At 35.8% G+C, this 26,347-nt stretch overlaps 2 protein-coding genes across 4 annotated transcripts; one reads left to right on the top strand and one right to left on the bottom strand.

The window, feature by feature from the left end:
- On the top strand, window positions 1–25,146 carry ascc1 (activating signal cointegrator 1 complex subunit 1). Of its 2 annotated transcripts, XM_022670356.2 has the most exons (11): window positions 1–131; window positions 9,570–9,691; window positions 17,477–17,612; window positions 17,927–18,026; window positions 18,157–18,254; window positions 18,535–18,713; window positions 19,469–19,602; window positions 19,913–20,032; window positions 20,875–20,999; window positions 23,028–23,101; window positions 24,861–25,146. In XM_022670356.2, exons 3-11 carry the CDS (start codon window positions 17,495–17,497, stop codon window positions 24,975–24,977), a joined length of 1,065 nt encoding a protein of 354 aa, XP_022526077.2. In that variant the 5' UTR covers window positions 1–131; window positions 9,570–9,691; window positions 17,477–17,494; the 3' UTR covers window positions 24,978–25,146. The 2 variants fall into 2 exon arrangements, with proteins under 2 accessions (XP_022526077.2, XP_007250188.3); XM_007250126.4 differs by lacking the exons at window positions 1–131; window positions 9,570–9,691 and adding an exon at window positions 15,633–15,716.
- anapc16 (anaphase promoting complex subunit 16) lies at window positions 9,954–15,120 on the bottom strand. Of its 2 annotated transcripts, XM_007250124.4 has the most exons (4): window positions 15,029–15,120; window positions 12,505–12,678; window positions 11,116–11,190; window positions 9,954–10,368 (listed from the first exon to the last, which is right to left on the bottom strand). In XM_007250124.4, exons 2-4 carry the CDS (start codon window positions 12,644–12,646, stop codon window positions 10,259–10,261), a joined length of 327 nt encoding a protein of 108 aa, XP_007250186.1. In that variant the 5' UTR covers window positions 12,647–12,678; window positions 15,029–15,120; the 3' UTR covers window positions 9,954–10,258. The 2 variants fall into 2 exon arrangements, with proteins under 2 accessions (XP_007250186.1, XP_049320385.1); XM_049464428.1 differs by lacking the exon at window positions 15,029–15,120 and having other exon boundaries at window positions 12,505–12,697.
- Window positions 25,147–26,347: the final 1,201 nt, after the last annotated feature.

Here is a 26,347-nt window from a genome sequence, read left to right as displayed (position 1 = left end):
ACTCTGCCCGGTAACATCAGGCTGAAAGGCTGCAGAGGAAAAACAGCCCAGCCGCCTTTTGTCTCGCTGTGGGACAAGTTGGGGCAAAAACTCGCACCCCGCAGGCTTACAGACAACCGGAGTGGACAATGGTGTGTTTAAAATTGCAAACATTAATAAGAAAGTTAGCCTTTTTCTTCAGAAAACGTATTTTTGCACAAGAATGTATTGTGTTGTTGTTTACAGTAGGCTGTACTGCACCTACTGCATTAAACAATACAGAGAGATTAGCTAACAGTTAGAGTTAACTAAACTACTAAAAAGTACATTTATCCAAGAAAAAAGGGAGGAAAAGCTCACATCCACAGGTTTAAAGACAACTCCAACAATAATGAGAAAGTTCAAAAAGGTATTGTTATATATTTACTATAAGCTACACTGCACTAAACAATACAAATAGCTCAGCTAGTTTAATTAAACGACCTAAAAGTACATTTATCCAGGAAAAGTACAATTATTCAGGAAAAAGTGAGGAAAAAGCTCACATCCCCAGGCTTATAGACAACTGAAGTGAACAACAGTGTATTTATTATGGGAAAGTTACCTAAGTTAGCATTTTTGTTCAAAAAGGTGTTGTTATATGTTTACAGTTGGCTATACTGCACTTACTGTACAAAACAATACAGACAGTTTAGCCAGAGTTAACTAAACTACTAAAAAGTACATTTATCCAGAATATAATGTGGAAAAACGTCATATCTTTAGGCTTACAGACAACTGGAGTGGACAACAGCGTGTTTAATCCAGCAAACATTCATGAGAAAGTTAGCCTGTTTCTACAAAAAACTTTTTTTGTACAAGAATGTATTGTGCTCTTGCTTGCAGCAGGTCTATACTGCACCAAATGCATTTAACAATACATGTAGCTAACTCAATTAAACTAACAAAAAGTACATTTATCCAGGAAAAAAGTGAGGAAAACCCTTGCATAAAGGCTTACAGCCAACTGGAGTGGACAACTGTGTTAAATCTTTAACATTTATAGGAAAGTTAACTAAGTTATCTTAGCATTTTATTTCAAAAATGTGTTATTATATGTTTTCAGTAGGCTATACTGCACAATGTACTTACTGTACATATTCTGGAATTCCTTAATAATACCGGTAAACTATTAGAAAAAGCAGGAAATGTTTAGCTACATATATTAAAATACACACCTACATATAGTTTGTTGTATGCAAAGGTTTGGGCAGCCTTGTCCAAAATACAATTTCTTTGCTTGTTTTGTCCTATTACAAGCACAGTAATAAAACATAATACACAATACTTAACTAAATAAGTAGTAAAATAAATACTAGTGTTGTAGTTTCTAAACAATTACAGATAAACTACTAAAAAGTAACTATATCTAAGACTATTTTTTTGTAGAAGAAATTATTGTAATATGTTTACAGTACTGCACTTAGTCTTATAGTCTGCAGTTTCTAAACAATACATAAAAACTTCTAAAAAGTAACTATATCTAGGACAAGTTGGGGCATAACCACACTCGTAGGCTTGCAGACAACTGGAGTGGACAGTAGTTTGTTCAATCTTGCAAACATTAATGAGAAAGTTAGTCTTTTTCTTCGAGAAACCTATTTTGTTTGGCTGTACTGCACTAAAAATACAGAAAGTTTAGCTAAACCTACTAAAAAGTAGGTTTATCCAGGAAAATACGAGGGAAAACACATCCACAGGTAGACAACTGGAGTGGACAATAGTGTGTTGAATCTTCAACATTAATGAGAAAGTTAGCATTTATTTTTCAGTAACTAGTGCTATTTTACTTACAGCACATATTCTGGAATTTCTAAAGAATACAGTTAAACTATCCTATTAAAAACACAGTAATGAAACATAATGCACAATGCTTAAGTAAATAAGTAGTTAATTAAATAATAGTCTTATAGTCTGCAGTTTCTAAAATATACATATAAACTACTAAAAACTAAATATACTTATGACAAGTTGGGGCATAACCACACACTCACAGGCTTGCAGACAACAGGAGTGGACAATAGGCTATTCAATCTTACAAACATGAATGATAAAGTTGGCACTTTTGTTTAAGATAATAAGTCTTAACTGTAATAAGTTTACAGTTAGCTATACTTGATTTAGTGCACTTACTACATTTAGTCTTATTTCCTACAGTTTCTTAATAATACAGATAAACTTCTAAATAATAACTATATCTAAGACAAGTTGGGGCAAAACCATAGACCCGCAAGCTTACAGACAACTGGAGTGGACAATGGTGTGTTCAATCTTGCAAACATTAATGAGAAAGTAGCTTTAGGGTATTGCTTTGGATCATTATACTGTTGTAGAACATCCAGATATTCAGCATCCAGATATTCAGCATTAGCATTTTCGCAAATAGTTGACATTTGCACCTTTTAGAAATAAAGTTGCAACAAAGCGTTCTGTAAGCAATGCTATAGAGCCTCCCTCATTCTTCACAGCTGGCAGGGTGTTCTTTTCACAAAACACAGTTGCACTTGTTTCTAAAACTCCCCCAGCTTCTGTAGACATTCTGTAGCTTACTCAGATGTTGGGTTTTTGTGAAGAGTTTGTGGGTAAGGTTTGTTTCTTATGATAAAGGTTCTGTTTGTGCAAGCAGCCCTGAAACACAGTGAAACAATGCACCACTCTCTTGACTCAGCCAAACTATCATGCAGGTGCTTTGCAGGTGTATGGGGAGTTGAATTTCAGCTATACCAGCAAATGAGAAATTATTTTCTTGAATTTTCTTGGTATTCAAGATCTCGTTTTGACCTCCACAGTTCCCCTAAATTAATAGTTCTTTAGTCACATTTATTACAATATAGAAAACACCTTGATCACAGTACTATATCTAATAGTATATATAGTATAGTATAGTTGCTTAAAAAGCCTATTTTACGAGTTTGATCATTTATGAAGCTTTATTACAAGCTTGATTACATCTGGTGATGTTTATTAGACCTAATTTGCTAATCAATTTCTGAGAACTCTACAACAAAGATATACTGTACACACATATACATCTATTTTTAACATATAGGCCTAGCATTAAAAACCTTAGAAGGGCTGTTTGGCCCCCAGACAGAGAGAAGGAGGATGGGTGAAGGGAACATTCTGGACAATACATTGCCTTTACAACCCAGTCTGTCTGCCCTAAAGAGTACTAAAACACGGAACAGGACACTGGTGTTATAAATGTACCTCATGCGACTTCAGTGTCACATACTCTAATTTAGTTCTCTGTACAAAACAGTAACTTTTAAAAGTGTCATAAAAAATCATCCTAGTGCTATAAAACTCAGTTTAGAAGTCACCCTGCTTATCAGTACACTGCGTTACTCCAGCAGGGTGAAGAGCCTCTAGCTGGTAATGCAAAATTAGGGACAGGTTGCACTATGGACAGCAGGCTGTGATGCAATGTTAAGTCACTGTGTATAAATCATTTGGTCTTGAGTTAATGGCTACTCCAGAGTGTCATTGATCTAACAAGGCATAGCACCCCTTGTGGACTGAGTGTGCAGCATGATGCAATGTTGCATGGTCCTAAATGTATCAGTATGCAGTCTCAATTTATCTGATGACACTATGAGAAATAAGGTTCAGCTTGAGATAAGTGGTTTAAATTTTTAAAGTAAAATCAGTTATATTAGTAACGTAGTTCTTGAAAGTAAGCAAAAGCAATATATTTAATAGTGAACTCAGTTTTAACCAATGTGACATGGCATAATGCTATGTTTTGGTATAATGGCTTTATATAAAGTCTATATATTGAGGTGTGAGTTTAGTTTAATGTTGTTTTCAATTCTGATTCTGTTCCTAGATGACCAGGCTGTGATTAAACAGACCTGCCTGGAACATAAACAAATCTATAAACCAGTACCGGGTAGTTTGGAAGCGTCCGAGAGTTTACTCAGTAATAACACTGAAGCCTGCCAACATACCACAGGGACATTACGTAGCCTCTCAGACTTTAGACTAGGACATCAGCATAGTGTATTATTGTTGTTATCATGCCCTTACTTTGTAGTATAATGTCTCAAGACCATTTCAGACATGAGATTTAAATGACATTAAATAACACATCACAAAAAATGAAATCTTAGCAAGTTAAATGGACTTGGAAATGTCTGTTTTTTTCTTATTTCAAGATTATTTAACTTATTACAAACTGTATCTGTATGACAGATATTTTTCTTGTTTCAAGCTGTATATCTTAACAAAAAAAACTAAGCAACATGTTCTGCTAATACAATAAGACTTCTGGTAGAATTCTGGTAGATACAGTTACTTAAAATCAGTAAAAGTGGGTTTAAGTTAAGTTACTAATTCTTATAATATTAATATAATAATATCAGAATAAAAAATACTGGATAATTGGACATTTTTGTACTTGCTAAGATGTTTTTTATTTTGCAGTGCAGGAGAAGAAAATAAGATTTTGAAGCAATTCTATTTGTCCATTCATCATGAAATTTGGACACACTATAAGAACATCTGGCAAATTCACATTATGTCCAAAATGCAAAAAGATGTAGATACAAATCACCCCCAGCAAAATAGAAATACAGTGTTTTTGCACGACAGCAAGGTTATTTACTATGCTAAACTTTTCCATATGTAGACAAAAGAAGGGTAGATATGGATATAGAGTTTTCTTAAAGGATGAAATACAAAATAACACTAATAGAATCAAATCACCAGGATTGTCAACACTGATACTGTCAGCTTGTTTTGCTGTCAAGCTACTGAGGTTAGGCAGCGCTGCAGCACATACATACATCCTTCTATAGGCCTTTCAAGTGCACTCAGCGAAGGAGTTGAAGGTTGCTGGCAGGTAGCCAGACTGCACAGATGTGTTGAGAGTACACGTGAGAGCTGGACAAACTGTTCTCTGTGAGGAACTGAGAGGAAAAAAATAAATACATTGGCACGTGTACACTGAACAAGTACATAGCACAGCATAGAGCATGCTTCTAATGTGCATACCATTAGTATGCTGTGGAATACAACACAAGCAGTTCATATAATCCCTAGTATAAGATGTAATATGATATCATATAATTCATGTTAGCTGAGATAAAAGTAATTAAAAAGGCATAACTTGTTTGTTTTTGGAGATTTTTTGCACTTTAAAAACTTTAACATAAGCCCTATCCGGACAGGATTAGTTTCTCAGGAAGACCTGGGGTAATTTTCTCTTTTATGGGGGTCCTTTGTGATTTTATTCTCATCCGGAACTTCCATGTACATGTTTTTTGCTGTTTTGGTCGTAAGGTAATTCATAGTCCCATCCAGACTCACATCTTAATAAATTTAATAAAATATATAGCTATTTATCCACTGCCATGCACCATAGTTACAGTTTGGGCGCGTTTCCATGGAGATCCACGTAAACACAACAGCGAGTGAAAATGGAGGAGCTACTGAATGCGATGTCACATGACCGAGAAAGCCAAACAATTCACTGGTCCTCCTGTATTTTAAATTGCAGTCCGGATGCAAATGTTTTATCACTGAGTAGAAGTGTAAAATATTTTTCACAGACGTCCCCCTGAGAAACTAATACCATCCGGATATAGTGGTCCTATTGTGGTCCTCAGCCCTGATCCCAGAGACGTGCATCCCTGCTCCATAATACCTGAGTCATATGAATAACTGGGATAATAACTAGGTGGAGAACTGCTGCTTTACCATAACAGCATTGAAAATATTGGTTTAACTGCATGATTTTGCCCCAAGGCAACAGAAGAAAAAACAACACTGTTTTAGTAAATAAAATAAAAGAAAAAAATAGTTTTCGAGTATCCCATGTGACTTTGGCTCCTGAATTTTTTTTCACCCCCAGATCAAAATGCTTAACAATCTTGTACTCCTAATTATATTGTGTAGAGACATTGTTTAAATTATATATAAAAAAATCTAACCGGACATACAAAAAAATCTCGCCAAGACATGTTTTGTATCTGACGTGTTCTTCTTTAGCATACATTAGGAGATGCTAGACTAATACTGTTAACAAGATGGGACGCAACCTTCTACATTTTACATACGTTTATTTTTAATTCAACTGGATTTCAATTCAGACCTAACTATACATTAGCTTAGTTACCTATGCTTGTTTTGTATTATTGCAAATATTAATGTGTGCCAAAACACACCAAAATAAATAAAGACCTATGGTTAACTATGGTTTGAGAGATGTTTTTCAGAATGTATTTACACAGATTTCCTTTTTATGGATTACAGTTACAAACGCAAGTCCCAGAGCAGAACAGTACATTCTGTACATTCAGAGGGGTTTCTTTCATGATGCAAAACATCCATCTGTGCACACTGTCCCATACAGCACATATGGTAATCTACAGTGAGGGAGTGGCTTGTACACAAATGTCAGTTACAGAGTGTGTTCTCCACTTCAGAAAAACACATCCAGCACTTACAATTCTGAAGAAATGTACATTTTTAATAATGTTTGTCTGTAATTTGAAATTGATGAAACAAACTAATCATATAATGTCAGACATCTATTGGCATATTAATTGCTTCTAAAATTAGTGAAGTGTTTGAGTGCCAGACTTTTAATGTATGCTAAACATTAAGGAAAAGCAGTAATGTTACAAGGTCACACTAACCTGTTTTTTATCATATTTAACCAACAGCCATTCTTTTTTTGCTCCATAAACATTATCTTTAGCTCAAATAATGTTAATAAACTATACTCAACATTTTGCAAAATCAGTTATTCACCTCTTGCACAGGTAGCCAGTATCAACCAGAACAGTGTGTGTAATTTAAGCACATATTAACAAATGCAATATACATGCATTAAATTAGTCATTTTCCATTTGCATGTTCAAATGCACCCACCCGCTTTTTTAGTTTTGGTTGCATTGCATCTATTTATGTTGATGATGGAAAAACAACCTTTAAACAACATTTAATTAACATTGCCTAGTATGCACAACAACATTGAGTTAAGACCAAGCATTGTGCATATTTCTTCTGAAAAAAATAAATAAATATATATATATATATATATATATATATATATATATATATATATATATATCAAAATAAACTATATATATATATATATATATATATATATATATATATATGTATGTATAAAAAACACATTTTAAGTAATTCTATGAACCTTATCAGCATCAAATAATAAGTGTAAAACATTTTGTTTATTTGATGTAGAAAATAAAATCAATACAAAAGAAATTTAAAGAGAATTTTAAGAGAAATAATATTAAACTGTTGATGACCTTAGTTTTCAACCATTGCTGAGACTGCTCAAAAACTGTAAAAAAAAAAAAAAAAAAAGACAGATCTGAGCATATTAGTACAGTACAATGTGCTTTAGGACCCTGCAGCTCACTGTGTTGGGTTAGCTACGCCCTTCTATGGGATAGAGAGTGGACAATAAGTCCCAGAGCAGAACAGTACATTCTGTACATTCAGAGGGGTTTCATTCATTCAGATGCAAAACATCCATCTGAACACACTGTCCCACACAGCACATATGGTAAGCTTCAGCGAGGAAGTGGCTTTTAAACAAATGTCAGTTTACAAGTGTGTTCTCCACTCCATGAGAAAAACACACTCTCAACACAACACAGCCAGCTCTTCTGAGGATTTAAATGGTTTGAATGAATTTTTGTCTGAAATTTGAGTATGATGAAATAAACCAATCAGAGTTAAGTTGTGTTGGTGTTTTAAAAGCCTGTTCTGAACAGAATCATCTGATCTGCTGTGACTGCTTATGTCTGTCAGCATGTTCAGCTCAGGACAAAGAATGTAGGTTTTATTTACCATAGCCCCCTCTCTTTGTCTTCTCTTGTTTCTTTAGTAACTGCTGTGGGCTCTCTCTCTCTCTCTCTCTCTCTCTCTCTCTCTCTCTCTCTCTCTCTCTCTCTCTCTCTCTCTCTCTCTCTCTCTCTCTCTCTCTCTCTCTCTCTCTCTCTCTCTCTCTCTCTCTCTCTCTCTCTCTCTCTCTCTCTCTCTCTCTCTCTCTCTCTCTCTCACACACACACACACACACACACACACACACACACACATACTCGCACACATATACGCACAGTGAGGGGGAGGAGAAGCCCACTGTTCACAGCACTAAAATTAATAGCGACTGTGCAGGCGTGTGGAAAAACAAAGCCCAGGCTTCGCTCCTCCATACTGCATATTAAAGCTAGATCCTGCACAATAGACTGGAGACAAAAACAAACTGGTGCCTTTTGTTTAAAAGCTTTTGAAGGGAGATTTTTAAGCTTTGGAGTTAAGTGATGAATACAGTGTCCTCTGTAAAATATGCACAAAAAGTAAAAAGGATTTATGGTAGGTCTGCATGATACTGTAGAAAAAAAAAGGTCATTGTAATATTTTGTTGTGCAAAATTTATTGCGATTTTTTTTATGCAGTCTATAAAATATGGAACTTTTCACCATATTAAATGATAGACTAATTGACTAAGTCAGTCATCTAACATATCATGATATTAATAATGCCCTCTGTGTACCACAGCCTGTCTCTCATAGATATGTAACTGAAAATAGAGAATTTGTTAAATTTTCCTTTTAATAAAGATTTAGCATGATTAATTTGAGTAATTCAATTTTTCATTATAATACGTTCTCACCACGCACATTTAATTGTACCATATCAGTACTGCACTGCCCTGTCTGTTAAATTGTCCCATCTGTTGTATTGTATTTATTATAGTGTTATAGTTTTATGTTGCTCATTTGTTACACGTTTGCACTTTGTTTGTTTATTGTAGTTGTTCCATGTTGCGCCATGATTCTGAAGGACTTGACTCCTGGACATCCAGCTGTGTTAATAATGCACATGTACACGTTGCAATAGAGATGCTTAAATTATACAATGTAAAGCCTTTTTTGCATATTAAGGTAATAATTCTTCTGGCATCAGCTGTGGATGGATTCCAATTCATTTTTAGAGTCACAGCGCTCACAACTTTTTGCAATATTCTTAATACAATAACATGCCAAAAGTCATGGGATAGCAGTGTGAAAACTGTTGAAGTGTTACATCAGGGGAGAGCTTGGGGGGAAAAGCCACACCTGTATAAGTTGTACACTGTCCAGCGTGCTCAATTTAATGGTAAGGTGAGGTGAATCATGAGTTTGATTAAGGTCTGATAGTGGGTGGCAGATGGACGGGACATTGCATTTCTGGAGTTGTTCTGGGCATTTAACATGGGTCAACAAAGAAAATCTACAGTGTACTGTATGTATGTATGTGTACTGGGTATACGTCATAGAAGGCATTAATGGTGGGACAAAATATTGATACAGCTTACCTTTTTCATTTGTGATAGATTAATGATATTTGGCTTTAAATATGGATATTGAAACATCCACCCAATTTGAAATACTAAAGTTACTGCTTCATAACTCCATGTAGTGGGGCTAATCAAATGAAGAGGGTAAACCTGTGGTGAAAAATACTGATTGTAAAATTCTGTGAAATTGACACCAATAAATCCATAACTCCTGGTATTTACTTTACAGATGCTATAAAGTATCGTAGACTGGAGGTGTCTGGCTGGAATTGTCCATGTAAGCAGGCAAGCAACTTTGACAGAAATTACATCCACATTCAATTCAGGAGACCACACACACATATCCAGCAGGTAAGAGCCATGTTCTAGGACATGTGACACAATGCACCATGTCATGTTGCAGGGCAGTGTAATGTTTCTTCCAGGTTTCTTCTTAATTCTTAGTCTTATAATGGTTTCTTATAATGGTACTTTTTGACTGGCAAATTTTCTGTCCTCATGTTAGAAGCAAAAGCAGATTCCAAGAGCAAATCTGATATTACATGTTAAAAAAATATAACATCCATCTGCTATATCTTTAAAAGTAAAATGAACATAAAACAACAAACATTCGTTTAAGTTAAGACAAATTTATTTTTATAGACATCATTAATATTAAAAAATATGGGAGGCAAAATTCAAGAGATGGTAACTGTAAAGCTGTTGAAATCTGTAAAGTGACATTCTTGTATATTTAAAAAAAAAAAAATCATGTAACATGGTCAGAATACTGACACAGCCCTCTGTGTGATTTAAGAATGTAGCCCAAATGTAGCAAAGCACAGCTACCATACTCACACTGAATTAAAAAGGGGGGGGGGGGGGGGGGGATCTGTATAAATACAGGACAACATGATGAAGAAAAAACAAACAGGTAATTTATGAAGTTGTAAAGCCCAGTAACTGTTCAATAGGTTTATATTTCCACTCGTCTGCCTCTAGCTCCTCCACCAGGCTGGCAAGCTTCTCCATTCGAGATACCTGCTGATCTGAGAACACACAAACACCCACCAATTATTCAGCAGTCGTAAAGAGTTTGCAGTTAAAGGGCATTCTGCACTAAAGATTCTGAGGTTTGGTATACACTATAAAATTTATGCAAACTAACAAGATGCAATCGCACAACATAGTTCATGTAACACATTCAATTACAAATCAGCAGCTTATAGGTTTTGAAAACATGTATACATACCAACAAAAATCTATAAACACCTATATTTAATCTGTGTTATTTGTCTATTTATTTATCTGTGCCTTTTTACTAGAATAATGAATTCGTTCTGGTTCATTATTACATCTTTGTTAATTAATACTGAACACCCATGATGACCCACTCACCCTATACAAGATTTACTGTGAGTAGATTAACAAGGGCCTCATTTCATTAATAAGATAGATAGAAAATTAAGACAGCTGAGCTCAGTCTAGATGCAAGTAAGCTGATGGACACTTTGTTTTGTTACATGTGAGCTTCAAGCCATTAAAGTTGCAAACATGTTCACTGTGTAAAGCCAGCCTGTGATGGAGGTGGGCAATATATCAATATCATATAATTTTGTGATACATCTTCAAACATTGTATTTTTTGTACCATATCGCTCAGCCCTAGCCTGAGATCCTGTACATTCTCTTTAAATGCCAATGGTAATAATAGAATAAGTGAACTGATTAAATATGTGCTTTCACTTTTCATTGTATACAACATAGCAATCAGAAAAACAAAAAAGTGTCCCTTACCATGCTTCACCTGCTTAAGAGTTGATGCCACTTGGTAACTGAACACTGATTCGCACAAAAATCTGTCTGAGCCATCTGAAAGAAAAAAAAGAGCAAGACATTTTTGCACATTTACACAGTGTATATTTAAACATGTCCTACAGTAATGCGTTTTTTCCTGGGTTTAAAACTAGGAAAATCAACATCTAAAGATGGAAGAAGCTGGAAGAATCTATAAGCACTTTTGGTAGGGGATAAATGAGGGCAGACTGTTTAAAATCCAGACTTGCTTGTAAATGCAGAAGGATGTTAAGTTAGCTAACAATACTGCTAGGAAATACAGTAGAATATCACTTCTTCCTAGCAGTAACAGTGTGATGAATATTGTTAAATATTAACATTTAATTGTAGGCCTTTTGTGATCAAATATACAGCCTAACTAGTACACATAAGAGAAAATATATACACTATGTAAAACAGATAATCAGAAAAGGCCTTTGTACGTAACTGTTATAGCCTTTGGATTTGTGTATTGGAACGAAATAGGGTGTGTAATTGTTTTCCAGTCCAGAATAATTATCAATAGAAAACAGAGTGGCAAAACACCATTACATAACAGTCAACTGCCATTGAAAGCATATTAGTGCCATAATCAGATGGGCAAGAGTAGATATGGGCCAAACCTCACTGGCAGGCAGACAGACAGAAAGAGAGACAGACTACATCATTCTACACGAACATCTGACCAACAAACAAACAAAAGTATCGATCATGACTTTTCTCTCTGCCTGCATTTCCCTTGTTTGCACCCACTGCTGCCCCCTAATCACTGTTACCCAGCCCAAACTCAGCTAATCACATTAACTGGAGCATGTGCTGAAAGAGGTGGTGGAACTGGGAGTAGGGGACAGATGGGTTTTAAACCCTCATTAATGGTTCCTGTTCATTCTGGAAGCCAAAGACTGACAGGGGCTGTCTGACTGTGGGCACACAGAGCAGGGGGCAGGCTGGTGGAAACGCACGTCCCCATGTAGGCAAATGACCCAGAAACTGGAGGCATCCTGGAGTCAAAAATAAAAGAACTGAGGCCATTCAGGCACAGTGACTCTTCCCGTTAGCCCAGACCTTGCAATAACCTTTTATATAAGAGGATGAATATTTAATCATCTTTATTATTAGAGATGACTAAAACTTGATTAACAAACAACTGACTGTCTGCAGGCCACAACTAAACCTTACTGCTAAATAATTTAATTATCATTTTTCCCCACAGCACTTTTATACAGTTATTTTAATAATTTTAATTAATGGACACATTTGAACTTGTGACTTGTAAAAGTGATGAGGAGGTGATGTTAGTTTTCTAAATTTTAAAACTTTAAAATAAAACAGATGCAGCATTTGGCAGACCTTCCATCATCTCTCCCGCTCCTTTGGGATATGTGTAGAGAACTTTTCTGGGAGGAATGAGCTCTGATGCACTGAAGCCAGATCCAGTAACAGAGCTGCCACTCACACCACCTGCTGAGGAGGAGGAAGATGAAGCGGCCATTTGGCCTGGTGCCGTGTCCACACCCGGGGGGCCTGAAAACAAAAGTTAAAGAAATAATCTAAAACAGTTTTAGACCCAAGATAACATGTTTTTACAATGGTAAAAAACCTACATACATATACGATAAAAAATCCTAGCATTTTTGAGATTGAGCAATTTGATAGTGATTGGTACAGTGTAATAGTGAACAACACTGCTTTCCCTGTGACAGACTAGGGTTTGATACCCAAGCTAGACAGGAACAGTATGCTACACCAGGGATGCACAACTCAGTTTTGTTTTTAAAAGTTACCCTACTCAAGCATACCCATTTTGCCTGGCAACAAACAGTGGAGTTGAACCTCGGATAAGACTCCAAACACGACATTTGCCTCCTTGTCTAACATGACTAAAATAAAAATCTCTCAGGATAAGATATACCATAAATGTAAATGTCAATGTTAAAGGTGCACGTCAAGCTTTCAATGCTTTGTATTTGTAATATAGTGCTTCACACATGTTTATTCACACTTAATCTTAAAGGACAAAAAGCTCAGTCTCAGCCTGACTGCTTTCTAAATGAGGAACAGCGGAGACAATGACAATGGAGGTAATTTACATTAGAAAGCATCAGTAGTAATGCACAAAAAACAGCCTATTCAATTTTACAAAATAAACAAATAGAGGAAATGGTTATTTGTTGTTTTGCAGTGCTGTAACATCACTTTTGCTAATTCTAAACATAGCCTGGATTACCCCTACACTGCACACTAGCTGCTCCCAAAAAGCTACAGAAACTAACAAAGTCCTTCCTGGGATTCCAGGACTAGGAAAAAGCTAAGGCTGTAATGTAATTGTACAAGAAATATAATGTTTGATAATATTATAACAGATTTAAGATTGTGGCACCTGAACAGATCTAGGCATTCGAGGCACGGGCCCCTCAACATCTCTGATGGTGTTCTGTGGTATATGGCAACAAATCATTAGAGCAGAACCATCTGTATTTCTTTAGCCAGGTTTAGAAGTAAGGGTGTTCACGAATCAAATTAACAGATTGACCAGTAGACCCCGCTGCCCTGCACATTTTAGTGCTGTTCCTGGTTTAATAGACTGTTAATGAGCTGATTAGTTGGATCCGGTGTGTTTGGAGTGGTGACATATGATATTATGGACTTATTGGCTGATAAAGGCTTTGTCTGGTTTTAATCATCAGCATCAGTCGATATGGCCAAAATTTCAAAGTGATAAACACATGCATATTTTATATATTTTTCTATATATAAATTATAAATCTGTGAATTATGCATGTGTATATCGCCAGCTACAAGTTTGTACATGTGTAATATCAGATTTCAGCATCGGCCCAGAATTCCCACACTAGTGCATCCCTAGTTGGGAGAAGGGCTGCAACTCGTGATTAGTTTAGTCAACTAACCTGCTAATTGTTTTTCTGATTAGTTGATTACTCCAAAATTTCACTTTACCTGTCCATGGTGTTAATGTTATAAACCCTACTAATGCTAACATTAGCTGTATTTGTATTTCCATTGTTAATGCAGTATACCTACATTGATCTCAGACATCAGAACTGATTTATTGGTACACATAGATTTTTGCGTTGATTCAACACTGATTTAATGTTATGGGTCTGTATGTATGGTAATGTAACTTAACATAGGTTACATTAAATATATATATCTTGTATAATGTATAATTGTGTTCTAGTTTATACTGTGTTGGCCTTGCAGTGTAGAAAAGGACATTTAAATAACTTATTTACTACATTATTAATATCATTATTTGTGGGGAGCACCTTTAACTTAAAAGCATTAACTAGTGTAGATTCAGAGCCCCAACCTTTCAAATCCTTAAAAATTAACTTTGATCAGACGTCTGAAACGATGATGCCTATTAAAGGTTAAATAAATGTTGTTTCAAGTTTGTTTTCCATCAACAACCTTACAAGATATAGGTTAATGCAACCAAAACATTAACTAACGTTTATTTAATGTTGTTTGGTATCAGGGTCTCTAGCTAGCTTGTTTATTTAACGTTGTGCACAGCTAAGGAAGATCCTAGTTGTGGTATCAGCTAGCTGCACATTGAAATACGGCATAAAACGGAGCAAATCTTTTTTTTAGTAGTAGCTGAATAACTCGCTATAAAGACGTAACTTGCTACGTTTATTTATTTAGCTATTGTTTGGTTAGTATGGAGCTAACTAGCTAAAGCTAACCTGGTTTGATCACTAGGTGTTTTTGTAGCCGCTTTTGTAGTGTTAGTTAATAGTTCACCCTCTGCTTCTAGAGCATATGAGCTGCAGAAACAAACATACTATTACACGAATCGTGTCATTAATATATTAAGTAGTATTTCATATTATAAAAAATATATTTATACCTTATGAGTTGCGAGCTGTTTGTGCTTCTTCTCGTATTAGCGGAGTTTACCCACTTAGCGCCATCTACCGGTGTGGAGTTTATCCGGAGCCATATACTGTTGCAGCAGTTTCAGGAAAGTGGCAGCGCATGCGCAGTAGGACAAGGCGATTGTTACTATTTAATTGTCTTAATAAAGTTATTATGCTCAGTTTAAGTCTCTTTATGTTGTTTATCATGTATTATTAAAATACTCAAATTCGAGGTTGAATTAGGCAGATGAGTGATATTTTGTCCTTATAATTATTATAGCTAATTAATGTATTAAGTTCCACTGCCCTGCACTTTTTAGTGCTGTTCATGCTTTAATAGGCTCATTTTAATGGACTGTTAATGAGCAGATTATTTGTATCAGGTGTGTTTGGAGTAGAAACACATGATGATATTGGAATAATATTGGTATTGGCGTAACAATAAATAGAAAAAAATAAATAAATAGACAAGCAGTATTAAAAAACATTTTTGTATGTAAATGTATGATTAAGTGTCCCCCATTTCTTATATATGTTTATGTATGTTATGTTTTGTTCTTTATTAAATTGTTTACGTGAACTTTATTTCAATAAAAAAAGCAATTGTCCACGCATGCGCAGAATACGTTAACCGCGTCTCTACAGACAGACCCGTCTCCAGTTGTCAGCTTGTGGAAGGTATTTAATGCTAATGCTAAGCTAATTGTTCGTATTTCTCTAGTTCTGAACAACTCATTATACTTTTTAACTATTAGAATGAATGTAGATTTATGCGCGAGTGCGGTAAATGTTAGATATATTGGCTGCTGTTGCTTTATTAGGTGGTGTTAATTACATATTGCACTTAGCTTAGTTAGCTTAGCTTAGCTGGGTTAGCTTAGCTAGCTGACAGTCCACTGACTGTGTTTCAGTTTCAGTAAAGTGAAGGAGTTAACTAAATAAGCTATTAACCTCTAATTAATACTTTAGCAGCCACTGAATGCGTTAAACACTCTGTACTACTGTTGTGTGAAAACTGTCACCTAGGTCAGCTAAAGACAGAAGACTCCACCTCCACATCAAACAAACAACCAGCAAAACTAATCCAAGTCTCGGTCAAAATGTTCCAGAACAGACTGTTATGATCAGATAAGAAGTTGGCCATGTACATCATCACAGGCATGCCCGGAAACCTACACAGGGTTTCATATCGTGCAGAAAGTATCATTTCCACCACCTGCTGTATGATATGGTGATAGCTTGTCGGTGGTTTGGTTTTGTTTATCACCCAATACAGTCTTTGCAAACTTAGCTAACCTAGATCCTAGTTCTGGAGTTTGGTACTGCACATTTCAGCTGCCCCCAGATGGCAAATTGCTTTAGTCTAAACTGACTAAAGTGATACCTAGAGCCCTGACACTATTTCTACTAATAAATCTCCACTTAAAGATCTATAATCATCTTCTAGTGCATCTCAAAAACGTGCATGTTTACCCAAATTTTTCAGTAATTTAGCTAAAAATATGAAACTCATATTCTATAGAAAAATAATATTCTTATTTTCACTAATTTTTGGGTTTTCATTGGCTGTAAGCCATAATCATGAACAATAAAATAAATTAAATAGATCACTGTGTGTAATATATCTATATATGAGTTTCACATTTTGAAATGATCTTCAATTTTTGGAGATGTATCAGTATATTTTTAATAGTAGGAATTGTCAGTCCAGATACCGTACCAGTCAAAAGTTTGAACACACCTCTTTTTATTCAGTATGTTTTTCTTCTTCACATTATTTTTTACATTGTCAAAGTGTAAAAACAGAATGTTTTATACTTTAGATTCTCCTAAGTAGTGCATTTAGCTTTGAGGACAGATCTGCACACTCTTGTTTTTTTCTCAGGGGCTTCATGGGGTGGAGTCACCTGGAATGGAGGATTTCCTGGTGGTGCTGAACAAAAGTTTTCTCAGTTTTTCCTTCACGCTCTGCTCCAGCTCATCCTAAATCAACCATTTAAGTTAGCTTTAGGTTAGGGAATTTTTGAGGCTACATAATTTCATATGTGTCCTTAAACTGTTTTGATGTCTTTAATATTAATGTTCTATGTAGAAAATCAATGAAATAAAGAAAAAAAAAAGAATTAAAAGGTGTGTCCAAACTTTTGACTGATACTGTATCTCCTCTGTACTCCAGTTTTAGATATCAATAATAATATTGTTACTAGTCAAATCTCGAATTTTAGATATTATATATAAAATTAAACTATAAAGAACTGCACATATCCTGGTCATTTTCACCATATTGTCCAGACCTACTTTTTAATAGACAGAATTGCTGTGTAGATATGTGGAATTACATGGAATTGGTCATGTGTTGTCTATTGTCTATCCAGGATGTATATTTATGGTTCTTGAATATAACTATTAAAATGTTGGTAAATTAAGTGTTTATTCAGTTTTAGATCTAGGTAACAATGGACATTTTGCGGCCAGCACTGATTAACATCAATGGAAGGATTTACAGAAAAAATCTCATTAAAGAGGAGCATTATGAGGATGAAGAAGAAGAGGATTTTTCATACTCTGGACCAGGTTTGTGGACCCAAAAATAAGGAAAAAACTTTACTCTCTGCTCGGACTTCTCTTTGAAAATTACACTTTTTATGCAATCACTGCTATATATGATATGGGTTTAAACAACAATAAAATGTCACCAATCTTTACATGTAAACTAATGATTAAATATCAATACTGTGCTTTTGAAAATCAACGCAGCATTGAACAAAAGAAAATAATATTGTGATACAATACAATAATGATAGTTTATTATTTGAACTGTCCACTGTCCCATTGCTGAATGGAATTCCCAGTAATACATTTTAATCCTAATTATTCTGCTTTTTCAGTTACTGACCAGTGCATGGATGAGCCTTGTGACACTAACAACATTGAACAGACAGAAAAGGGATTTCGATGTGCCATTGATGTTCCAAGTGTTCTTTACAAGTCAGTTATTATTCACTGTTATACTGTCATGTTTGAATTTCAGCATATTTCACCAAAAAACGTTGCAACTCTTGTTATTTTTCAAGTATTTAAACGACATGTTTTGCATTTTGATTTTGTGTTTGTTTAGGTACATCATTGGAAAGAAAGGAGAAACACGTAAACGTCTGGAATCAGACACTAAAACTTCCATCAGCATTCCCAAACAAGGAGTGGAGGGACAGATAGGTCGGATGTTGCTTTCATTCAATATTTTACTCTTCAGTTAAAGCTAAATAAATGTTTCCGGTTTATAACGTGCAGTGCATGTAGATGGTGCAGATGTTGCACTCAGACACTGTTTGTTCAGCATCACAGAATGTTCAACCTGATGTTGACACGTACTGAGCGATGCGGTTGTGTCTGGGTGGTATATTGTCATATGGTGGAATACATTCGGTTAGTGGTTTGTACAGTATGTTCTGTCTGTTCTGACTGAGGTGCATCTGTGTGTTTTGCGGTTTTGCAGTGATCACAGGACCTCAGAAGTCTGCAGTGGCATCTGCTCTAACTCGTGTTGAGGTCTTGATAGAGAGCTTCCGCAGGAAGCAGCCATTCACTCACTTCCTTTCCTTCGCTCTGAACCACCCTCAGGTCCAGGAGGGCTTCCAGCGCTTTAAGGAGGAAGTATTGGAGCACTGTTCTCAGGTGGGCCAGCAGACTGTATAGTACTATCAGTAGTTTAATCATGTTTTACCAGTGTGCCAGTATTTTAAAATCTCCGCCAAATAAAGGGCCATGATAAAAAATCTCAAAAAGCTGTGGACCAGAGCATGTGAGAATATACCAAGAACTGTGACAGCAAAATATTAGTTAATAACTAAATTTATAAAAATAATTAACTGTGGGTTTGTACAAAATGTAGCCAGATTTGTTGTTACTAGCTTTTCTTGAAATGACTCTCTAGATGGGTTTGAAAACTCAAAACATTTAGCAACAATATAGCAGTGTATTTGTAGTGGGATTGTAGTGTAGCAAAATGTAAAACAGGCTAATATTAATAGAATAGCAATGATTAAGGTGATTTAGCTCCAGACCAGGTGTGAATTTTAAGTATATTATAAAGTATAGATATAAATGAATGGAATGTATTTTGATGTATAAATATAGAGCATGATCTCCATTCTTGCAGTCCAATCTACCAATTGATTTTGTCTGTGTTTTTTGCCTGACAACAGTGATTAAAGTGATAGAGTAAAAGCCATATTAAAATAATATTACACTTTTGATTGTTGTTTCTTCACAATTTCGGTTTGTGCTGCCTTGTGTATATATTGGAAGTTAGAATTAACCATGGTCCAAACATAGCTAAGATCACAAGTAAAATGATAATTGGTTATTCTGAATGTATATTTTAAGGATATATTTTAGTAACTACTAAAATCTCTTTCTCTAATCTGTAGGATGGAGGAGTAGATGATACTATCTTTCAAAATCCAGCCAAACTGCATCTCACCATAGGAACTCTTGCCCTGCTGAATGAACAGGAAGTGATGCGAGCATGTGAGCTGCTGCAGCAGTGTCAGGATTTCATCAGGTGCATGTCTCAGACACAGTCTCTTTTCATAATGCTGATTGTGTCACATTGTATACCCAATAACATGGTCAATATGGATATTATTTTTTATTAGAGTCTGGGCATTAATATAAGCTTGATTGATTTTAGGATTAAATGTAATATACCAACTCTCTGTATGTTGTACACTGTCCACAGTAGTTAGAGGCTGTGAGAAGAAGATAATTGTGCTGATATTAGAATTGCTGTTCTCATGACTGATGAAGAGATGATACTTTTTAATATATGGTAAATATTTGTATCTTATACAAAAATTCCATTGTGTGTTCAGGGACACAACAGAAGGAAAACCTTTAGCTCTGGAGGTACGAGGGATTGAGTACATGAATGATGACCCCTCTATGGTGGATGTCTTATACGCTAAGGTCAGCCCTCAGGATGGATCTGACAAGTAAGAAATACATCTCTCCTACAATCAGCCTACAATTGTTTGGAAACATGGTTAATAAGAAAAGTCTACAACTGCTGCATATATCTTGTACATGTTATCAAACGTGTTTACATTATTGTTACTTATTTGGTTAGCTAATTATTCAGCTAATTATTCAGCTACAGATGTACAAATGCACACACATGTAGCTTTTGTCCCTGTATAGAGGTATTACAGTTAGATGTGGACTATTTGGAGTGGGTAAACATTAATCTATTTTCACCTAGCCTAATGAGGGGGTAATCTCTGGAACGGTGGTGTTTCATCCAGTACTTTTGGGATGATTGGTCATGAGTTGGGGATGACATGGAATGGTGATTATCCAACATCTTGACCCCAGTAATGATCTTCCTGAATGAAATCTGGATAAAATCAAATCCTCTCAGCAATGCTCTAAAATATAGTAGAAACAAATGAGCAGATGTCATACTAAAATGTGTATTACAATATTTATATACTTTGAGCCAGAATTGCAAGAGGAATTGACTATTAGAAATGCCTAAAAAGAGCTGCCACTATGATAGGGAAAGCGCTGGTTCAAATCCCGGTCATGCAGCTTTACCATCAACTGCCAGAGCCCTGAGAGAGCACAATTGGCCTTGCTCTCTCTGGGTGGTTAGATGGTGCACTTTCCCCTCATTACTCCTAGGGTGATGTTGATCAGCACAGGGTGTCTGTGAGCTGATGTATCAGAGATTCTGACAAATTAATAATATTTATGTATAAAATTGTCTTTACTAAAAACCAAGTTAATCTGACAGATTAAATTATTTTCATTTATGTGCATATATCTCTGTGTGCAGGTTGCAGCAGATAGCAGACAGGCTTGTGGAGCATTTTGTGGCAGCAGGATTGATGGTGAGGGAGTGGGAAAGAGTGAAGCTTCACGCCACAGTCATGAACACACTGTTCAGAAAGGATCCCTCAGGTATGTGTGACCGACTGCATTCATTAACCCAGTACATCTGATCATCTGATTACCTGCCCTTCACTACACAGTGTACCACACACTCTACGGACTGTACCACGCAGACTGAATCAGAATGTGCTTTCTGTGCACCTTCCTACACCCACACACACATCCCTGTTAACGGCCAACGAGCCTCTTCATTTCACAACTTGTTCTGTTACTTAGATCACACCAGCTAATTTCATAGCACCATTCTGAACCTCAGAAGCTCCTAACCCACAGCTTCTTCAATGTGCTTGGTTTAAAAGTTAGTCAGTATGTTTCAGGATGTGCGCACAAGCTCAAACAATCAGATGTCTCCTTTTCAAGGAATCATCTTCTTTTGCGATTCAGTGAATCCAACAGAAAAACATACATGACCTCACTCTGCACTTGAGAGCTGTCAGCAGTCTTAAATCTAATAGCCGCCACCCAGATACCACAGTGAAGAGATAACCTGCAGTGACAGCACAGCCACATTCTTAAAAATTACTACTATCTGCAGTTGCTGCAGTGGTGATGCTAAACCCATTCCTGCTATTCTGCCTGGTTATCCTGGTTTGATGAGTGTGTGTGTGTGTGCGTTTTAGTGACTAAGTGTTTTTGTGAGCAGGGCAGGGTGTTTTTCAGCGCCGGTAACAAAGAGCTCATTGAGCTGCGTAAGTGGAAGGTGGCCAGCGCTGCAGCAGCAGCACTAACAGACCCATTGCTTTCTAAAGGGAGCCGGGTCGTGTTTACCGGCTGCGATGTACGGCTCAGTTTCAATAAGTAGCTTGTTTTGTTCGTTTGTTGTTGTTGTGGTGGCGGTGGCTGCATCTGTGTTGACATTAAGGAGAAACAGTGCTGTTTTCATTTTGAGAGCGCTGAATAAACCCAGTTATCCATTCACCTTCCTAAAGCTGCTACATTTCCACTGCCACATATTACTTATAAACAAAGAGTGTTTTATTTGGTTTTGGACCAGTGTTGACAAGAACTGGGCAATATGATTTAATTTTTTTGTATTGTGATTAACTTTTATATCTTAAAACTGACCCCACTTTACATTTTGTGTAAAAATCTGGTTTAATTGGATGATGCGCAGAAAAATGTAATAACAATTATTCATGAAAAGTATAAATAGCAGTTTCTAAGGATTTACCACTTACAGTGGTAAAAAAAATTGATATTGCAATATACAATATTGTTTTTGTCTGCAATATATTATTGATATATGGCTTCAAATATTTAAATTTTTATTAAAACATAATTGTTTGACTTACTAAATTTATTGCTTCATTAATCACGTGGAGGCGCTAATCAAATGAATAGGATAAAACTGTGGTAAAGAATATTGGTTGTTCTGTCTTATGATATATTGAGTATAACAGAATCACAGTATCGTCATATCATATCATCGTTTTAGTGGGCAATGTATTGTGCTAATATTGTATCATACAATGGCCTGTGATTCACATCTCTTCCATATGCCACTGCTGATATTTTTTTGTCTGTGTTTAGAAACATGATAAATACTATGTATTGTGAAATATATATCATATTTTTACTATATCAGATAGAACTAAGAGGAAACATATGATGTGCAGATGTAAGAGGTAAGAAGCATAAATATTATGCAGGTAATAGTGCTGTAATGAATTCCACTACAGCAATATCTGAACCAGTAGTAATAGTGATATTACTATTATCTTTAATTGTAAATAAAGAATATAAAATATAAATATAAAATAAAATAAAATGTGCAACATGGATGCATAAGCTTAGTGATATATACAGGTGTGAAGACAAAGTGACAGTGCCAGTGATGTTATAATGTCCATCTGGTATAGCCTGAACTATGGTCAAAGCCAGACCTGTACCAAGAGCTCTTAGAGTAACTATGAAATATATTGTTTTATATATTTGCTAGTATTATCCAGCCCTAATAAAAAAGGAAAATGTTGTGGTACTGTTGTGGCAGCTATCTGTAATTCTTCTGTTATTAATGGGGAGTTTTCTGTTTCTCAGCGGAGGATAAAGGAGGCTCAGGACGGCAGAATATGAAAGATCGAGAAGCTTTTGATGCCAGAAATGTTCTGGAGGTAAGACCTGTTAAGATTGAACACACTCTTAAAACCCTAATCTGTGTCAGTAAACACACACAGACACACACACACACACATTTTAATGATTAGTGCTGATAAGGATACAGGGAGGTTTGGTGCCTTCAGCAAGGGCACCTTAACAATGGATGCTGGTCCTGGGAATCAAACCATTGAATAAAGATCTGCATTCTCGAGGGGGCCCTTCACAAAATCTTGCAGCAAGAGACTAAATTACAGTGTCATTATAGAGAGTGGCCAGTTAACCATTCCAATGAATGTGGAAGCAGGACAAAAACATACATGTAGAAAAATACCACAAATTATTTAACTATGCAGCAATTGCCATACATTATTTATACAGCTCTGGAAAAAAATTTGACCACTTAAAAAGTATGCGTTTCTTTGATTTTACCAAATTAAAAACCTCTGGAATGTAATTAATAGGAAGATGGATAATCACAAGCCATCAAACCAAACTGAATTGCTTGAATTTTTGCAACAGGAGTCGGACTATGGGTCAGAAAAGGTTTTTACATATTTATGTAAAACATCTTTATAAAAACATCACTTAAAGTCTTCATTCCCTTCTCTTGCAGTTAAATATTTTAGCCTATTATCCAATATTAACACTGATTACTGTAAAATTAGTTGGAATTGTTGTTAAATATAATTGATGGTGACAGATGATAATAATATGAAAGAGTAAGTACACCTTTTTCACCGTTTCTGTGAGAATTTGAAATAGTAATGGTTGTTTTGAAACATTTTCTGAGTCTAAGAAACATCCAGTCATATTATTTTGCATGCAATGTCCAGAAATGTGAAATAGTTTTCGTAGAAATTCTATTGCACAATCTCATTACACAGAAAATACATACCCAGCATACACAAGTTGTGCAGGTCTCACTAGAATTACATTCCTGTTGCAAACCGGTGTTTGACTTGTGCCTAATACCCCCTGCTGGCTGTACAACAGTATTACAAGTTGTTTTTTACAGCCCAAACAATCACACACTGTTCACACTGTGATTCAGTCACAGTGGCGTAACTACTGGCAGCACAGGTGTGGCAGTCACACTGAGGGGCCTGTAGAGTGGGGGAGGTGTGGGAGTCCAATGTCTTTATTGCACTTGTTTGCTACTCTTATATACTTAAACTGTACCCCTATGTCTTATGGGTAGCTATTATATCATACTTCAAACAATAGCCTACGTTAGAACCCTAATTAAACAGGTAATAATTAAGCAGATTAATTGAAGTTTTTATATTTAGTGAATGTCAGTTATATGGCGAGGGTGGTGCTATTTATTTTAGGTAGGGAGGCCATAGGATCCACTGTATGATGTCGGTAAGAGTCAGTTCAGTTCAGTCATTATCCTGTTGACTTGTTTATTCACATTTTGAAAGGAGAAATTCGTGGAAATCTCTGACAGAAGAGAACATACACTTGCTTTTAGCGAAGTAGTGTTTATGTATGTAGAGAGTCTGGAACTGATCCAGCATTTTAACATACTCTGCATGGTTTGTGTGGAAGCAGTATCTGGTGTGTTGAATTACTGGGAAGCCTGCCAGAATTTACTGTTTGCATTCATTCACATAGTTTGCATACAGGCACGTGTGCTCACGGTCACGTACTGTATGTGTTTGGTTACTGCACGATGGGTTAAAAGTGGAGGTCAGATTTCAGATGATGACAGTGATGGAGTGTTTCTTCTTCTCATTTCATATATGTGATCTCTGTCTTTCTCTTTTTCAGATGTTTGGAGAGTTTAATTTCGGAGCATGCGAGCTGAACTCAGTGCAGCTCTCTCAGAGGTTTTCATCAGACTGTACAGGATATTACTGTTCATCAGGACATGTTACCTTCTCCTGAAATGCTGCTTCGCTTGTGGAACAAGATAAACTCATACTGAGTCTTCTTTATTATGAAGTTTCCCACCATTGTGGGGTTTGAGAGTTTGTATAATAAGCATGGTTCACTGGGTTACAGTACTAGTTTTATGTATTGATTCAGTGAACGAATAAAAACGTCGTCTCACTTATGCTCTGACTGATCTTATTTGTGTAATGCTGTTATATTTAGAAAAAAACAAATTTATAATTGCAGACTGGGGGCGTTTTCACACCTGAAAGTCTGGACCAGAGTCTGCACCGATGTTCATGTCTTTGTTACATTGCATATACATCTTTCTGTCAGAATCTGACTTCCATGTGCATATCACGCCCCCCACAGTAGAATAAGTGTTTCTCCTCAGATTGCTTTTATTTCTGTTTATAAATAAGGGTTAATTTACTGTTACAGTAAATACATCTAATACATCTAATGCAAATAAGCTGGGGAGCCACAATTTCCTTCAATCTCGCTGCTGGCCAGCAGCTGTTCAATAAGATGTATGTTCTAGTCTTCACACTTCGGTGTATTCACATTTAACCTGTTTTGTAGAAACAGAAATACAGTTAAAACATTGGCATCAGAGCAGGGCTGTACCGACCAGATACAAAATTAAACAGTGGACTTTTTTATTATATTGTGATTACTGATTACATATAGACCAACACACAAATTGTGTTAATAACAGTTGAAATATCATCATTCTGTGTTCACCTCCATTACACACTACTGACTGTACTTTTGTACTTTATATATTTTATTGTATTTGTATTTTTTGTATTTGTTTACAAATACAAATTGTTATATACATTTTTTATATACACAAGTTTTGTTTTATCTTATCCTTCCTAGTTACTTTTGTGTACTGTGTATACCCGCTGCTGGATGTCCAAAATTTCCCCTCAGGGATCCGGTGTAGTTCTGCAAATACGAAAGGATGACCTCTCAGTTTCAAATTTCAGACCACCCTTTAAATCCTTATGTTTCTGTTTAGATTTTCAACTAGCATCAAAACTGTACCTGTAAGCCATTTCAGCTAAAAAAAATAATTAAATATAGGCTAGTTTAAATTTAATTTAACTAATATTGTTGCCCTTTTTCATAAGCATGAGAATGTTTCAGTTGCATGACAACTCATTATTTGTATTTCATCTTCTTCGTCAGTTTTAGAGAAAGGGTAAGTGTGGCTGCAGGCTTTCATTCTAACCACCCTGGTAAAAACAATAAGAACAACAATCCCCAACCAGTTGATTAAAGAGACATCATCCAATTAAACAAAGGGGAATCTGGTTTGCTTCAGCTTGACTGGAATAATGCCTTCCCAAGGTCCTCTGTTTTACACAAGTTATTAA

The sequence above is a fragment of the Astyanax mexicanus genome, chromosome 15 (genome assembly GCF_023375975.1).
Source record: "Astyanax mexicanus isolate ESR-SI-001 chromosome 15, AstMex3_surface, whole genome shotgun sequence".
NCBI classification, from domain to species: domain Eukaryota; kingdom Metazoa; phylum Chordata; class Actinopteri; order Characiformes; family Acestrorhamphidae; genus Astyanax; species Astyanax mexicanus.
Note: the sequence above shows the minus strand (reverse complement) of the source record. Positions and strands in the feature narration are given on the sequence as shown.

Coding starts and splice junctions, on each gene's coding strand:
- anapc16 (XM_007250124.4), bottom strand. CDS start 12,646: ATGGCCGCTTCATCTTCCTCCTCCTCAGCAGGTGGTGTGAGTGGCAGC. Junction 11,191..12,504: donor AGCGGGAGAGATGATGGAAG/GTCTGCCAAATG, acceptor TTTTTCTTTCAG/ATGGCTCAGACAGATTTTTG. Junction 10,369..11,115: donor TCTTAAGCAGGTGAAGCATG/GTAAGGGACACT, acceptor GTGTGTTCTCAG/ATCAGCAGGTATCTCGAATG.
- ascc1 (XM_022670356.2), top strand. CDS start 17,495: ATGGACATTTTGCGGCCAGCACTGATTAACATCAATGGAAGGATTTAC. Junction 20,033..20,874: donor CCTCAGGATGGATCTGACAA/GTAAGAAATACA, acceptor CTCTGTGTGCAG/GTTGCAGCAGATAGCAGACA. Junction 21,000..23,027: donor GTTCAGAAAGGATCCCTCAG/GTATGTGTGACC, acceptor TCTGTTTCTCAG/CGGAGGATAAAGGAGGCTCA.